This window comes from Drosophila subpulchrella, chromosome 2L (assembly GCF_014743375.2).
Source record: "Drosophila subpulchrella strain 33 F10 #4 breed RU33 chromosome 2L, RU_Dsub_v1.1 Primary Assembly, whole genome shotgun sequence".
NCBI lineage: Eukaryota > Metazoa > Arthropoda > Insecta > Diptera > Drosophilidae > Drosophila > Drosophila subpulchrella.
The window spans coordinates 18,152,105-18,166,759 of NC_050610.1; the positions used below are offsets into that span (position 1 = coordinate 18,152,105).

The following is a 14,655-nucleotide window of genomic DNA, read 5'->3' on the forward strand; positions in this document are numbered from 1 at the left end:
AAATACTGTGGTCAAAAAAGAAACCATGAATGTCCTAAAAATGCCTCTTTCCGAGACTCAAACCTTGCAGCTGAATTTATAGCCCGATTCCACCGGCTCATATTTTTAAACTCCGCACATATTTCTTAGAAAAAGGAAACTTATTTTTATTTGACAGTGTATCTAAGTTTATGTTTATTTTACAGTTCCTTAAAGCTCCTATGTAGGCACAGTTAAAAATACAACCCACCTTTTCCATAAATATGTAAGTACATTTTATTGACGATCCCATTTGTTATTCACCTTTTATTGTGGTGATAATAAAAGTATGTATATTAAATATGAATAATTATTCAGCACCACGCCATTTATTTCACATCCTTAAAGACTGCACCGTACTTGAAACACACAGATCAAGTAACACAGATATAAAGTTAACTGACCTCTTTATAAGCCCTACACTTGAAAGTCCCCCAGAGAATTATTACCTTTTAAAATCAGCTAACCTACATCAACTACTTTAAACTGTCGATACTTTCTCGTACATATGCAAATACTAGTTATAAAAAAAACGGTTAATATTACTATATTCCGGCCGAAAGTCCCAGCAACTTTGGTCGTATTCCTCCTAAGTTTTGACCTTTGGGCTACAATAATTGGGTGTACAATAAATAAATAATAAATTATTATTTAGAAAATATGGTTACCAAATTCAAAATTTTTTTTATAAATAGTGCAATTTCTAGTAACTCAAAAAGAGAACTTAAAGTGAATACAAATCGAAAACATAGTTAAAAAACTAGAAGACCATTTATTAAAAATAATATTCGATAACCTGTTTTGATGCAATAAATAAATAATAAATTCTTATAAAGAAAAAATGGTTACTAAATTAAAAGTTTGGTTATGAATACAACAATTTCTAAGTAACTCAATTAGAAGACATAACGTTAATACAAATCGAAAACATTATTCAAAAACTAGGAAACCATTTATCAAAAATATTATTCGATAACAAAAGTACCTGTTTCGATAGACATTGGCAAGGCCACACTGAAATTTTGACAGCTATAATTTCACACTCACATTTCGCCTAATCACATTTACTTTTTAACTTGCCTGTCGAATTTAAGGGAATAACCACAACCAGAGCCAAAATGCCGGACGCAGTGCAGCAGAGTTTCGTGCGAAGCTTCATCGACTACCTAAAGAAGCAGGTGGACGTCATGTCGCCGGACCAGAGCGAAAGCATCGAGGTGGCGATCCAGTGCCTACAGGCGGCCTTTGACGTGGGCGATGTGGAGGCGGCGCAGGACGCCGCTGGCCAGGAGCAGGCCACCACACAGAGCAGCACATCGAGTGCCCCAGGCGGCGATGCGCTGGCCAGCGGGAGCGCCGGCCTCGCCCCCAAAAACATCGACATGTTCGAGCTCTTCCAGTCGCTGTATATCGAACGCAATCCGGAATCCCTGGCCCTGGCCGATTCCATCAAGAACGAGGGCAACCGTCTGATGAAGGAGTGCAAGTACAACGAGGCCCTGCTGCAGTACAACAGGGCCATCGCCTTCGATCCCAAGAACCCGATCTTTTACTGCAACCGGGCAGCGGCCCACATTCGACTGGGCGACAACGAGCGCGCCGTCACGGATTGCAAGTCCGCCCTGCTGTACAACACCAACTACAGCAAGGCGTACTGCCGTCTGGGCGTTGCGTACTCCAACATGGGTAAGTTCGCGGAGGCGGAGCAGGCTTATGGCAAGGCCATCGAGCTGGAACCGGACAATCCAGACTACAGGAACAACCTGGAGGTGGCCAGGAATGCCAGGAATCAGCCACCGCAGCTGTCGCATCTCACAGACGGCCTGAACGCCATGCTGGCCAATCCCACGGTGAGGAATCTGTTCAGCAGCGCTGAGATCGACTTGGAGCAGCTGCAGTCGATGACCCAGAATCCGATGGTTATGAATACGATTGGCCAGCTGTTCGCCAATATGGGCCAGCCAAATGCTGGTGGAGCTGCTCCTGGTGCCGGTGGCGCCCCTGGAGCTCCAGGCGGTGCTCCACCGCAGATCCCGGCCATGCCCAACGACATGCTGCAGCTGTTCCAGAGCTTCGCCAGCCAATTGGTGGGCGCCCAGCAGCCAGGCGGTGGACCCAATCCCAATGCCAATCCTGGCAACGGACAGCAGCCGGGAAATCAACCACCGCCAAGCATCTAGTGGGCTGGCAATCCGAGCCAGAACCGGCGACAACACATACACACAGATTAAGTTTTTAAGCTGAAACTATAATTACTGTATTTTTAATGTTTAAAAGGCTTCTATTACGCATATACATATATATATATATTTTTATTAATGGTAATAAATATATACGTGCAAAACACTGCGAGCCTTGCAAGTGCAATTTTTCACTGTTTTAATAGATTTTTCCATGAGATTACATAATACTCCATGTTTCGGAAAAACGTCTATTGCTCAGGATAAGTCTAGTAAATATCTTGGGGAAATACAGCCGATATATTAGCAATTTATAATACCTACGCTCGGAAGACCACAGCTTCTTAAGCTCACTTCTTATCGGTTTATTAGTAAAACACGGATTCAACAGGGCTTGTATTTTAATGTTGCTTTTATTGATTTCAAGAAATGTATGCTTTTTGTGTGATTTTTGCTGACTCGCATCTCTACGTGGTACAATTGTTGATTTGATTACATGTTAAATAAAAACTAATACGTTAAAAACTTGATTTCAAACACTTTGTTTGAAAATCATTCTCTTCAAATCGGAAAACTAATTTTTATCCCGATTTGGAACTTTATAGATTTATATTGCGAAGTTCGTTCAACTGGTTATCGTTATAATCTTATATTTATGCAATTGACAGAATCGAAAGTGGAGCGTGATGTACATTCAAAACGATGCCAACGCCCTTTGTTTCGGAAAACGTATGAGAAGAGGGCGTGGCAAGGGTTTGGAAAATTTCACGCAAATTGTGGCAAAGACATTTTTCACGAAAATAATAAAAGCAATGCGTGAGTGTATGAGAAGAATGATTGATAAATGTTGCATTTACTTTCCATGAGAATAAATTGCGCTGAAAAGAGACGAAAGGGAGAAAGTTAATGGAAAATTGGATGTCATACTCACCGTCAATCTCTGGGAAAATTAGATTCTCTTGTTTCCGTTTAATTGTATACTTTCTTGGTTGCAGCATCATTTAAGTTTTGTTTATTCTGCACGAATCCAATCTCTGGTAGTTTTTTTCTTTTTGTTATATTTACGGACTAGGGACAAACCATTCAAGTGAAGTACTCGCTGCTGCTTTTCTGTTTCTCTAATTTGATTACTTAGTATTTGTTAAAACGCCGATTTCTGTAGCCTCCTCCTCCACCGCCGCCGCCGCCTCCGCCACCACCGCGTTGTCTCGTCCGATTGTTGTTGCCGTAGTTCTGGTTCACCTTGTTTGAGTATTTTCCAGATGGCGGCGAGTAGAACTTCTGGTCGTTGGATGGACGCGCCTTCTTCTCTGGCTCCTGATCCTTTTCCTTGCCGTTGGCAGCCGCTTTTTCTCCAAAAGTAATGGGTGCGTGGCGCTTGCCAAGCTTGGTCTTAAAATTCAAAAGGATTCGCTTGTAATTACAAATTTCTTAAAGGAAAACGTACTTTATACATACATTTTTTGGCACAATCCAGGAAAGCACAATGTCATGTTTGAATATTGGCGGTGAGTGGAATAGATCCCGTATCAGTACGTTGATATTCGATGTAGTCTTCAGTGCTGTCTGCTTCAATTGGTTCTCCTCTGTCTTTAACTCCTCCCCAGTCTTTCCCTTCAACGCCTCCTCCAGCTTCTTAATATAACTGAAAGGTAAATAATGAAATTAATTATGTGATCTGTGACTTGTTTTCTTTACACCTACCCCTGTGTTCCCCTGGCCAGGTATTGCAATCTGGCTCGAAAGTCCTTTAACTTCTCCGCATCCTCGACGAAACTTAAACTATTTGGATGATTCTTTCCCAGCGTGTGCAGAGCGTACAGTAAGCACTCGGCGTGCGAGAACTGAAACGAGGGCGGGGTATCTCCCAGATCCTCATCGCTCAACTTGGGCAAAGGCATGTATTCCTGAATAAACCAAGACATGGTTATAATTTAGTTTCTTTGGATAATTTGCGAGGTAAACTCACAAGCAATACATGGTAGACTGCATTAATGCGTTCGCTGGCATTGTCCAGCTTGTCTGTGTTGGTTATCATCTCGGCGAATACCTTCAGTAGTCTCAGTTGAATTTGATCTTGCGACACTGCAGTGGCGATCATGTTCCAGGTCTTGATGGGCAGCAGTTTATCGCAAACATGGGCCACAAAGGCCGTTGATTTTATGGTTTTCTATATAAATAGTAGAGATTAGATTGGCAAGTTCGCAAAAATTGATCCCCAGGTTTTAGGAACTTACCGAAAAGTAAGGCGCCGCTGCAGTGGCACACTGTATAAATCGTTCCACAACCTCATCATCTACGGCAATGATGTCCGTGTCTGTGTTATTGAGCTCCGCTTGTTCCGTGGCCAGCTTGACGAGTTCGGCGTGTCCGGTGATGGTGCTGCCTAGTTTGGTGGCGCCCAGGATCGTCATGCATAGATGGAACTCGTCAGCAGTGACGTCCTGCAGGGCCTTCTTGATTTCCTCTACAATGTAGTCCTCGATTTCCTTGGTTAAAACAGTTGGGCCCATGGTCAGCAGCTTGGTGGCAATGAATTTGAGGCATCGCTCCCTTGTTGTCTCATCCCCGGTGGTGATCTGTTGAAACAATCCGGTGACGGCGCTCTTGGTGTCCAGTTTAATGACGGCCAGGAGCGAGTTGTTGACCTGCTGCAGTTCAGTGGCATCGTCGAGGATCAGCAGCTGGGCCAGAGTGTCGCCCACTCGGATGGTGGCGTCAGCGTTTCCCTGACAGAGTTTTGGCAGATCCTTGATGGCCTGGCGGCGGATCTGAGGGAAAGATGGGTGGTTTATTTAAGTGGTACTTCAAAACGAAAGAATGCGATAAGGTGTCATATTGTTATGGGGGTTTTTATGATGTTAATATTTCGGTAAAATATACAATCTGCTAGTCTTATCATAATGCAATGATGTCTTAGAAACTTTACTTAGTATACCATATGATACTATATCAATGCTAAGACAGTACTGTCATACCACTTGTGATGATCGTTTTCTAAAACATGTTATGAATATCACCAACCCATTATATCATCTAGTTAGCTCTAAAGATATAATAGGGATCAACCCACCTGTGTGTCGTCATCCTCGCACAAATCGAACTGTGCATCGATGGCTGTGTCGGCCAAGTCCGGAAAATGTTTGAAGAAGTTCCCGATGAACTGCGATGCCAGGCGTTTCTCCTTCGAAGAGCCCTTTACGGCCTTAAGAATCTCCTTATATTCCTCCACATGCTGCAAGACCATATAATATATATCATATACCGTTTTTGCGGCACGTTTTGCAATGGCGGCTTACCTCGGAGATTTTGTCGCCCGCCTCGGACAGAATTTCGTAGCATTTGTACAATCGCTCTATGTTGTCCATCTTCTTAAGCGGTAGTCTCTATAATTGCAGTGTTTCGAAGCGTCTCCAGTCTGTATTAATACCTTTTTTTATCAGTTAAAGTGAGCGACAGCGTTTTCCCTTTATTTTTCACGTTGCAAACAAAATGGTGAGCGGATAGTGTGACCGTACCTGATGAGAGTCAAATTCCACCTACTGTCAAAACAATCGATTGTCTATCGATACATTTATTTTGAAAAATGCGAATGAATTTTTTTAAATTAAACTTTAATAAATTTAATTTTTTTAAAGAAATTTACCTTGTTTTGTTATACAACATTTTATAAATGTTGTTTCCAACAATATTTCAAATTTATGGTGAGCTCTATTATTTATTTATAAATAAAATCAAACTTTTATATAGTTCTAGTTAGATAATAGATTTAACATTTATGGAATTGCCTTCAAGGCCTGTTCAAAATACTCCACCATCATGGGGTAAACTTCGTCGTATTGCTGGATGTTTTTGCGCCTGGCATTGTCCCGGTACCGCTGCAGTGCACCCGAGATCAGCTCAAGTTTCTCCCGCTCCGCCGTGTGTCCATCCAGCCATTCAATTAGTCGTTCATTAGACCAGTTGGCCGTGGTATGTGGCGACTGGAGATCCGCTCCAGCGTGTCCGAAGAGCAGCAGCAACACTATATAACTGGGTACCAGGGAGTCCTCCCCGATTGTCTGCTTCACTAGCTCCTGCGCCGTTTGGACGATCAGCAGGGACATGGCTCTTAGCAGCCGAGAAGGCTTGCCTAGCTCGGCGAGATTGGGGCAAAGGGGCTTCAAAGCTTGCTCCATGTGCTGGCAGTCTTGCTTCAAGCGCTGCCTTCCCGCTGCACTCAAAGGACGCAGGATGCACACGTTGTGGAGGAACAACTCAATGCATCGCTTGGCTAGCTCGTGGCCACACTTTGTGGTCATCTGCTTGTCATCAAACAGGGCGATGTGATGCGACCAGGAACGGTTGACAAACTCCTGAAGGATAAAATAAAGTTATTTATAAAAATCCATATTACTAAAGTTCGCAAATCCACTCACCTGCAGTTCCTTCATGTACATCGATGGACCCGTGGTGGACAGCCTCTCCGTGTTCAATCCCGGCTCCCTGTGCATACTCAGTATGATGATGTTTATAGTCGTTATAATCGACTCCATGATTTGCTGCAGAATGGTGCCGATTAGCAGATCAGCCTGCTCCAGAGAGCGCAATATGGTTTCCCTGGCTGATCCCGGGGTCTTCTCAAACTGAACTTGAAGATCGCTCAGCATACGACGCACTGAATCCTTGTAGTAGTACAAAACATTCGCCAATGTAGTGTTCTGTTGCTGCTGCAGATTTGGTAGATCCACAACTTGCTTGGAATCTGCACCGAGCTTGATTTGAGCCTCTAGTTTTGTGCACAATTCCTTTCCGCAAGCTACAAATACATTCGCTATGGAATTTGTGAGACGGGAATCGATCAAGGCAGCACTCAGCTCGGTGGAAGCTACCCGAATAAAATTGTCCACTGTTTCGTTGCCTGGTAAATCCACTCCTGCCAAACAGGCCTTAAAGTTGGCAGCACACTTGCTAACGTAACCCACTTCTAAAGGAGCAAATAACTCGTTGTCGAACTGGAACTCGCCATTCAGACGCTGTTCCAAGCCACGAGCGGAGGTAAGCAGCTTGGAGAGGCCTTCCTGAAGGGTCTGGGTTACATGCTGAGAGCATTCATCAAAAGATTTACGCAGGAGCTGCTGCACCTGCTTCCAAAACCGCTGCGGAATGCACTGATCCGATGCTTCTGAAGTGTATCCGAACTGGTTTATCTGCTCCAGGGCGGTCTTAAGCAGCTTGATTTGTGTGCAGGTCTCAAAGAGTTCGTCATAGAGCAGCCAGTGTAGAGATTTCCAGAACTTGGCCCGGAAGTTCTGGGTGGTAGTCAGCTGGGGAGTTTTCCCCGGTCCCCTCGAGGGAGCTGGTTTGCTAGCATTATGCGTGGGCGACTTATTCAGCACGGATATGTCGGTGCCGGCAAAACACTCCTTGAGGGATTGCTCCATGTCGGCAATAAAGGTGGCCAGCAGGTTTTCCAGGGATTTCTCCAGCGTATTGAAGTTCATGAAGATCTGTGGGGGTAGGTATTAAGTAATGGAAGGTATTTATATGCTCTCTAAGCCCACCTTCAAAGCATTAACCACTTGGTTTTGATTGCGCTCCTGCAGGCCAGTGACCAACTGCATCTGGGTGAGGTTTCTTATCTTCTGACCCGAACTGATCACATAGGCTCGCTCCTGCTGGATGAACTCCAGGTCCTTGAGCTCTTTGTCCTCGATTAGTTGACCCAGTTCGAAGTGCAGTTCCGCCTGGCGAAGGACATCCTTGGTGCCCTTCAGCTTGGCCGTGAGGGTCAGTAGTGTTCCTGCCGAGCGGAGAAGGTGACTGACATCGTGCAGGCGACCGAGCACCTGCGTCTGGTTTTCCACCTGCTGGTACTGCGTGTCCACCTGGCTCTTCAGCCGGTGTCCCGTCTCCCTGACCCGCTGCACATCCTCAGCCAGCGCATTTAGCGCCGCATCGAATCGTCCTGCGTGGGTGGCCTGCTGCAGCAGAGCTCCATGTTTATCCCTCACCTGCTGGTGCAGCTCCTCCTTGGTGTTCTGCAGTTGTTTCGACAGCTCCTGGATCTGCTGGCCAATGGTTAGGTGCGACATAGAAGCGGTGTAGTCGTCATCATCTGAACCCGCCGTCTTAGAGTTTGGGGGCTTGGTGGCGCCCGGATCACCAGTGACCATGGTGGAGGATGCTTTTATCTATGGGAAGACCAACTAGAAAAGATTATAGCACATTTACTTATGTTAATTCAGGTAATTTTGTTTTATTACTAACAATTGTTTTTCCACGCAACCAAAAGCGGTTTTTAATCGATAACAGTGCAAGGGTGTGGGCCAAAAATTATTTAGGGGGTTCGATTTTTAAAATAATTTAAACGATCGTTTTAAATTATAAAGGATGTATATTTTAGAGGACATCGTTAAAAAAAAATTAAATTGATATTCCCAGAATGAAAATAAAATTGTAGATTTAAAAAAAAAATAAAATCTATATAATCTAACTTGATAAAACGTAAACAATCGTTTTTTAAATATTTGCAGTATTATACATCACAAAAATAAATATATACTTATTTTAATTTTGAGGTACAATATAATTTTTTTAACCCCCCAATCTACGCCCTTGTTATGTGCATTATCGATAACTTGAGTCAGCTGTTGCTTAGTTTGTTTTGTGTAAATAATTTGATGCGGAGAAAAAACTTAATTTTATTGTTATAAGTCCTCTGCTTTCACACCTGCACACATTTCCCATGTCGGACGACATCAAGAAGTATTTAGACGGCCTGCTGCAAAAGTACATACTGCCTTTGAACAAGAGTTTCGTTTCCGATTTAATTTACTTATCTTATTTTCCCTCAAAGGGTCAGCGGCCTGTACGTGATTCAGATTACGGATCGTGATGGAGTGCCCCTCCTGCGGGTCAGCCAGGAGAAGAACGTGGACTTCGCCCTGATGCCCTCGTTCATACCCACATTCACCACCGCCTGCGACCAGGCGAGCAAACTGGGTCTGGGCAGGAACAAGACCATCATCTCCATGTACTCCAACTACCAGGTGGTCCAGATGAACAAGCTTCCGCTGATCCTAACATTTGTGGGCGCGGAGAACTGCAATACAGGCCACATCCTGGCCCTGGAGCACCAGGTCGATGGCTATTTGGAGGACATAAAGCTCGCTGTCACCGAGGCATAGAATTAATCTACACTGTAATTGCATATTTTCTAAAATTACTAAATGTTTATACTTTATTGAAACCGAATTTTGTTGGGAATCATGAAAATACATTTTTCCGTAGAAATCTGTATAATCTTGATCGACAGATGCGTGCCTCTAGGGATTTTAATATACCTAGCAGTTGATCTCTAAAAGATTAAAAATTACAGGTTTACAAGAAATGTTGACACTTTATTCAAAATGCAAATGTTTATTTAGTTCACTATTTTATATAATGTATTTTGTGGGCTCAAAATGATTGGGATTCATTTAACTAAGTTCTTGTCCTAAAAAATCTCTTTTCTACTGAAATTTGAATCTAAATTGTGCTCAACACATAATTAAACCAAAGGGTTTACATGATACTTTTCTAAAATACATCCAAAAACCCCTAACCGCTCCAACAAACAATTATCATTGTGCGCAACTATGGTTTTTTAAAAATACTAGGTGTTTACACTTTATTCAGAATGAAACTGGATGTACTTTTTGCTTAAATGCATACACTGAATTAATTTGCTACAATTCTTGATTTTCCTGCTGCAGTTTGGGAATGATCTCGACAAAATGGATATCCTTCTTTAAAACTAAAATACAATCCCCAAATCTCTGATCTTCGTATGCCAAGCACACACACATCTCTTCGGCTCCATCTTGATTGCTGATCTTTTCAGAGTTCGTCGTGCAGTTTCTCCGAATCCGCCTGGAAAGCTTCGCTATCGCAGGCAGCGGGTGTCTCGAATTCAAAGTAATATTCACAGCGATTGGGTTCGCTGACGGCAGTGATCTTGGGTTCCAGAGCACATCTGATGTTGACAATGGCCGAACGATTGGGACCATTCCAGCAGGAGGCTCCATTGGCGTACTTCTGCTGCGAATACTTCTTGGGCTCGCCAATCCAATTTTCCCAGCGACCCAGCGTAGTTTCGGCTCCTCCACTTCTCGACTTTTGAGAAGCGCGATCGAAGGGACACAGAGTGTACACATACTCCCGATCCTCGTAGTTGTAGCACTGGCCATCGTGAACAGCCCACTCCTCCGTCTGGCCGTAACCCTTGTTGTTCTGATCATCAATCTCCCTAACCTCCTGCTCGATCTCCCGCAGGCTGCGTTCCACTTCTTCCAGAGCATTTCGTGCCTCGTTGGCCTGCTGTATCAAACGCTGTGTCTCCGGATCGTAATTCGGTGGCGTAACATCCTCCACATCAGGGGAAGCCTCGCCCACGCCCACATCGGGTTCCTCGTCATCGTACTGATCCTCCTCGCCCTCCTCGTCGGCTTCAATATCTTCACCACTGGCCAGTTCAGCTTGTTCTGAAAGAATGTCAAAAGGATTACATTATTTTTGCGTTCTCTATGAATTCATTGGCCGTTTCCTCATCTGCATGTTAAACTAGAAGTAGGTTTTAACCATAGAAAACATATGGAAATGTAGAATTTAAAGTGTACTTTTAGTTTAACATATGTACCAAAAACGGTCCTTAGAGTTTTTCAAAGGAATTAAACATTATAATCTAATAATGCTTATTCAAATCAGTTATGCTCAATGCACCAAGGCAAAAATAAGAGATTCATTCCAACTTTATCCAGATAATTTTATAACCGACATAAAAAGCGTCACTGACGTTAAATAAAATATTTACTCATCTGGAGTGTGGACAAAGAAAGTATCTGCCTGTTGCAATACACAAAGCATGAAAATTTCTTACCTTCGCTTGGCTTTGGCGGTGTGGGCTGAATAGCTTCGGTGGAGGCCTCAGCCTGCTCGGTTTCAGGTTTTGGCGGATGCGGCGGTTGGAAGAGACCCTCGGCCAGCATTGCCAGAGGCTTAATCCTTGGCCAGGCTAGAGTGACAAACGCATCCAAATCCACTCGTTCCCGCTCATCCAGGAAGAACTTGGCCTCCTCCACAGTAACCACGCCGTTGCGATCCCTGTCCAGATTCATGTCGACCATCAGTTCGGTGACCTCCACGAAGCCATCCTTGTTGGTGTCGTAGCGCACGAAACTGAGGGAGGCCTCTTGGCGCATCTGTTGTGGCTCCTGCTCCGCCTGAGCGGTCTCCGCTTCTACTTCTCGCTGCTGTTCCTTGTAGATTTCAATGGCCTCCGATTCCAGAGCCTCAGCGGTCTTTTTCAGTTGCTCCTTTTCGGAGCGCAACAGCTCTTGTTCCTTGCGGCGTTGATCCAACTCAAGTCGGCGAGCCTCCCGTTCCGCCCTCAGCTGCTTGCCGCGAGTGATCATCTCCAGACGCCGCTCGGCTCCTCGTTTGTGCAGCTCCGCTTCGTTGCGCCTCTGAACAGCAGCCGCTGCTCCGAGCTCAAGGCAGGTGTTGGCGCAACCAACCACCTGTGACTCATCGCTGCCGTCGCAACAGTCACAGATACCGTCCTGCACCTGGGAACTGGGTATGTCCACCGACTGGTGGCCCTTGTTCAGACAATGGAACTGACCCTTCGGACAGGCTGAGGTGCCCGGCTCATCGCTACCGTCCGCACAGTCGCAGTAGTCGTCGTTGACCTGGGAGAAGGGTATGCTCCGGCTGCCATCCAAGCAGGTCCAACTGTTGTCGCCCGACCGCGGTTGGTACAGTGAAGCCTTGGCCAGTGAGACGCCCAGTGGACGTGGAACCTCGCTGGCAGCACCTGCGTTCAGGTTGAGCAGGGCCACCAGCAGGGCTATTAGCACCATTTGACTGACTCTCAAGCCTTGCATTCTGGCGGTGGTTATTGCTACTCCTAGTTAATCTCCTAATTTGAGTTGGTCGCCGTGTGCTGTAAATCTTACGTGGAATTTGCTATGGTTTTTACGACTCGTAAAATGCCGGTGCAGCACTATCGATGGCAGTGAAGACAACTATCGATAACAGCAGACAGGGGTGGGCGAGAGAATGGCTAAGGGGTTTAACGTAAATAGCCTAAATAGCTTTCGGAATACAGTAAATCCTTGAATGAATTATTTAATAAAACTACAGGCAATAAATTATGCAATATTTACTAATTTACAAGTTTTCGACTTTAATTGTTTAGTGAAATTCTTTTGTAGGAGTTAATAGCCCGTGAACGCCCTTGCCACGCCACTGACTGTTCAACGATGTGGCAACTCCGCTCAATCAGCTGCCGGTTCTGTTTGTTATTCAACCAAAGTGGAGGAGCAAAGAACCCATAAAACAATGGAATTTCTGACTAAAGTGTGGGCCAAGGAGGCAGTAACTCCCGTCGAAATAGAAGCAACCACCGGCACAGCGCAGAAAAAAACCAGTCCACAGCCAGATAAAGCACCTGCAAGTAAAGAATCCTCTGAGGAAACGACCACCGCTCAGAAGGATTGGGGTTATGACCTATATCCAGAGCGAAGGGGTGAAACCTTCAAGCCCAAATGGACACGGGTACTGTTCGGAATGGAGGGCCAGGAGAATCTGGATCGCTTCAAGTGCGAGGAGAATGTCTATTGGTGTGTCAAGAACGGTCCGCTGGTGAAACTGATGATGGGAGCCCTGAAGAGCTCCGGTTGTCCCATCGATTTGCGTCGCCACATCTCCTGCGAGGTGTGCGATCCATCGGTCACCGGCGGCTACGATCCCAAGCTCAACCAGATTGTGGTGTGCCAGAATATGGCCAAGAACAAGAGCATGGTCCATGGAGTGCTCACCCACGAGATGATTCACATGTTCGACTATTGCAACAATGATATGGACTTTCGGAACGTAGACCACCTGGCCTGCACGGAGATCAGGGCGGCGAACCTGGCACATTGCTCCTTTTTGAGCGCCATGTTCCAAGGAGACGCCTCGCCATTCAATGTCAAGGAGGCGCATCAGGTGGGTGAAAACAATACCTTGGAAAATAACTACTCATGAAAGACATTTAGGCCGATCTGTCTATTTATAATATACAAAATTATAGAATCCTTAAGTCATTCTTTGTTATCATCCTTTTTTATAAATCGTTACAAACTAAAGAATTCGCGAGAAATCTAAATTTAAGGTATACAAAATATCCCAACATTTTTAAAGATAAGCTTGTTTTTTTATTATTAGGCTTTGTCTTATAACGTGTTTATAAGTTTTTTTGGTACTTAAGAAACTAAATCTACCTTATTGTTTACCATTCCAGAATTGTGTCAAGTCCAAAGCCCTGGCTTCTGTACTGGCTGTGCGGAATATAACCAAAGCAGATGCCATCGCTGCTGTGGAACGAGTTTTCCCCAAATGCTATGCCGATCTGGAGCCCATTGGCCGGCGAATTCGACGCAATTCCACGGACCAGCAGAAGGCCTACATGGAGGGACCCATGTACGGCTATGATGTATATTAAATTGTTGTATATGATTTCGTTTTTAAGTACCTACACAAAAAAGTTGAATAAAACTATGTTTTAAGCCATGGAAATTTTTAATGTCGCGCTGTCAGACAGTTTTATATTTAAAACTAAATGGTTGGTTATTAATTAAATGATGTACGATTAACCATGAAAATGTACCAAGTTCATAGGATAAATTCGATTAATTAATTTGTTTACACAAAAACATTCCATATAAAACCGAAAATTAGAACTCATGTATTCAGTTCACGTTTCAAAAGCAAAAGAATCAAAACCATGGAGGATTGTGAAATATTTGGAATGATATTCGAAATCATTAGCGATATGCTGTTTGGCAGTAAGTTGGAGGATATAGGCGAAGTGGAACTGGATAAGTAAAATAAGCCAAAAATATGTTTAAAATATTCTTAAAATAAATAAAATAGAAGATATTTGAAAAACAAATTTTCTTTTGCAGCTGACAGCTCTTCTGATGATGATGATGACGACTCTTCTACCACCTAAAATGCATTTATTAACACGCCCCTGGATTATTATATAAATAAATTTCCATAACTCAATAATGAATTCAAATAGGTAACCTTTAAAAAAAAAATTCAACCAATTTGAAAGTTCGAGTCATACCCAACAAGATCAACTGCTGGAAATATATATTTATTTTCTCAACATCCTATTTTACCAGGAAATGAGTGATTTATATTTATATAATATTTATAAATAGGCCTATAATCATACTATTTCCTGTTTGTAATGCTAGCGAGGAGTACTTTGGTGATTACTATAAAAACTAAAATTGAAATAATCTCCCCATCGTGATGTAACAAAGCAAATAAATTTGATATGATTATTTACCTTTAAAACGTTTTCAATAGGCACAATATGTTTTGTGTATTATTGACCCAAATCATGCAATCGTTTTTGATTCGAATTAAGCTCCAATTGCTC

The 14,655-nt window shown here is 43.7% G+C and overlaps 7 protein-coding genes across 10 annotated transcripts; 4 read left to right on the plus strand and 3 right to left on the minus strand.

Annotated features, from left to right (window-relative positions):
- The first annotated feature begins 1,034 nt into the window (after positions 1–1,034).
- Positions 1,035–2,382, plus strand: LOC119547139 (small glutamine-rich tetratricopeptide repeat-containing protein beta). The gene has a single exon (XM_037853853.1). The coding sequence runs from the start codon at positions 1,137–1,139 to the stop codon at positions 2,196–2,198; it is 1,062 nt and encodes a 353-aa protein (XP_037709781.1). The 5' UTR covers positions 1,035–1,136; the 3' UTR covers positions 2,199–2,382.
- Positions 2,383–2,592: 210 nt separating this feature from the next.
- LOC119547140 (apoptosis inhibitor 5 homolog) lies at positions 2,593–5,702 on the minus strand. Of its 3 annotated transcripts, none has more exons than XR_005219212.1 (8): positions 5,498–5,702; positions 5,272–5,433; positions 4,436–4,969; positions 4,168–4,368; positions 3,903–4,105; positions 3,657–3,843; positions 3,279–3,590; positions 2,593–3,215 (listed from the first exon to the last, which is right to left on the minus strand). XR_005219212.1 is itself a non-coding variant. In XM_037853855.1 (8 exons), the coding sequence occupies exons 1-7, from the start codon at positions 5,564–5,566 to the stop codon at positions 3,330–3,332; spliced, it is 1,617 nt and encodes a 538-aa protein (XP_037709783.1). In that variant the 5' UTR covers positions 5,567–5,702; the 3' UTR covers positions 2,593–3,266. The 3 variants fall into 3 exon arrangements, 2 of the variants coding, with proteins under 2 accessions (XP_037709783.1, XP_037709782.1); XM_037853855.1 differs by having other exon boundaries at positions 2,593–3,266; positions 3,330–3,590; XM_037853854.1 differs by having other exon boundaries at positions 2,599–3,590.
- A 194-nt stretch (positions 5,703–5,896) lies between these two features.
- On the minus strand, positions 5,897–8,544 carry LOC119548128 (conserved oligomeric Golgi complex subunit 5). 2 transcript variants are annotated; one of them, XM_037855224.1, is made up of 4 exons: positions 8,448–8,544; positions 7,742–8,386; positions 6,617–7,687; positions 5,897–6,553 (listed from the first exon to the last, which is right to left on the minus strand). In XM_037855224.1, exons 2-4 carry the CDS (start codon positions 8,351–8,353, stop codon positions 5,975–5,977), a joined length of 2,262 nt encoding a protein of 753 aa, XP_037711152.1. In that variant the 5' UTR covers positions 8,354–8,386; positions 8,448–8,544; the 3' UTR covers positions 5,897–5,974. The 2 variants fall into 2 exon arrangements, with proteins under 2 accessions (XP_037711152.1, XP_037711153.1); XM_037855225.1 differs by lacking the exon at positions 8,448–8,544 and having other exon boundaries at positions 7,742–8,424.
- Positions 8,545–8,808: 264 nt separating this feature from the next.
- LOC119547665 (ragulator complex protein LAMTOR3 homolog) lies at positions 8,809–9,485 on the plus strand. The gene is made up of 2 exons (XM_037854616.1): positions 8,809–8,969; positions 9,037–9,485. Exons 1-2 carry the CDS (start codon positions 8,926–8,928, stop codon positions 9,365–9,367), a joined length of 375 nt encoding a protein of 124 aa, XP_037710544.1. The 5' UTR covers positions 8,809–8,925; the 3' UTR covers positions 9,368–9,485.
- A 336-nt stretch (positions 9,486–9,821) lies between these two features.
- On the minus strand, positions 9,822–12,225 carry LOC119547664 (glucosidase 2 subunit beta). The gene is made up of 2 exons (XM_037854614.1): positions 11,098–12,225; positions 9,822–10,702 (listed from the first exon to the last, which is right to left on the minus strand). Exons 1-2 carry the CDS (start codon positions 12,101–12,103, stop codon positions 10,059–10,061), a joined length of 1,650 nt encoding a protein of 549 aa, XP_037710542.1. The 5' UTR covers positions 12,104–12,225; the 3' UTR covers positions 9,822–10,058.
- Positions 12,226–12,499: 274 nt separating this feature from the next.
- Positions 12,500–13,778, plus strand: LOC119546882 (mitochondrial inner membrane protease ATP23 homolog). Its single transcript, XM_037853496.1, has 2 exons — positions 12,500–13,208; positions 13,504–13,778. The coding sequence occupies exons 1-2, from the start codon at positions 12,561–12,563 to the stop codon at positions 13,702–13,704; spliced, it is 849 nt and encodes a 282-aa protein (XP_037709424.1). The 5' UTR covers positions 12,500–12,560; the 3' UTR covers positions 13,705–13,778.
- A 151-nt stretch (positions 13,779–13,929) lies between these two features.
- On the plus strand, positions 13,930–14,214 carry LOC119546340. The gene is made up of 2 exons (XM_037852542.1): positions 13,930–14,047; positions 14,168–14,214. Exons 1-2 carry the CDS (start codon positions 13,987–13,989, stop codon positions 14,212–14,214), a joined length of 108 nt encoding a protein of 35 aa, XP_037708470.1. The 5' UTR covers positions 13,930–13,986.
- The last annotated feature ends 441 nt before the right edge of the window (positions 14,215–14,655 follow it).

What these genes read in the sequence shown, in the direction of transcription:
- LOC119547139 (XM_037853853.1), top strand. Translation starts at nt 1,137, where the DNA reads ATGCCGGACGCAGTGCAGCAGAGTTTCGTGCGAAGCTTCATCGACTAC.
- LOC119547140 (XM_037853855.1), bottom strand. Translation starts at nt 5,566, where the DNA reads ATGGACAACATAGAGCGATTGTACAAATGCTACGAAATTCTGTCCGAG. An exon ending in CGGGCGACAAAATCTCCGAG is followed by an intron (nt 5,434 to 5,497) that starts GTAAGCCGCCAT and finishes ATGGTCTTGCAG; the next exon opens with CATGTGGAGGAATATAAGGA. An exon ending in GCGAGGATGACGACACACAG is followed by an intron (nt 4,970 to 5,271) that starts GTGGGTTGATCC and finishes TCTTTCCCTCAG; the next exon opens with ATCCGCCGCCAGGCCATCAA.
- LOC119548128 (XM_037855224.1), bottom strand. Translation starts at nt 8,353, where the DNA reads ATGGTCACTGGTGATCCGGGCGCCACCAAGCCCCCAAACTCTAAGACG. An exon ending in AAGTGGTTAATGCTTTGAAG is followed by an intron (nt 7,688 to 7,741) that starts GTGGGCTTAGAG and finishes CTACCCCCACAG; the next exon opens with ATCTTCATGAACTTCAATAC. An exon ending in TGTACATGAAGGAACTGCAG is followed by an intron (nt 6,554 to 6,616) that starts GTGAGTGGATTT and finishes TTTATCCTTCAG; the next exon opens with GAGTTTGTCAACCGTTCCTG.
- LOC119547665 (XM_037854616.1), top strand. Translation starts at nt 8,926, where the DNA reads ATGTCGGACGACATCAAGAAGTATTTAGACGGCCTGCTGCAAAA. An exon ending in TTAGACGGCCTGCTGCAAAA is followed by an intron (nt 8,970 to 9,036) that starts GTACATACTGCC and finishes TTTCCCTCAAAG; the next exon opens with GGTCAGCGGCCTGTACGTGA.
- LOC119547664 (XM_037854614.1), bottom strand. Translation starts at nt 12,103, where the DNA reads ATGCAAGGCTTGAGAGTCAGTCAAATGGTGCTAATAGCCCTGCTGGTG. An exon ending in ACCGCCAAAGCCAAGCGAAG is followed by an intron (nt 10,703 to 11,097) that starts GTAAGAAATTTT and finishes ACATTCTTTCAG; the next exon opens with AACAAGCTGAACTGGCCAGT.
- LOC119546882 (XM_037853496.1), top strand. Translation starts at nt 12,561, where the DNA reads ATGGAATTTCTGACTAAAGTGTGGGCCAAGGAGGCAGTAACTCCCGTC. An exon ending in ATGTCAAGGAGGCGCATCAG is followed by an intron (nt 13,209 to 13,503) that starts GTGGGTGAAAAC and finishes TTACCATTCCAG; the next exon opens with AATTGTGTCAAGTCCAAAGC.
- LOC119546340 (XM_037852542.1), top strand. Translation starts at nt 13,987, where the DNA reads ATGGAGGATTGTGAAATATTTGGAATGATATTCGAAATCATTAGCGAT. An exon ending in TAGCGATATGCTGTTTGGCA is followed by an intron (nt 14,048 to 14,167) that starts GTAAGTTGGAGG and finishes TTTCTTTTGCAG; the next exon opens with CTGACAGCTCTTCTGATGAT.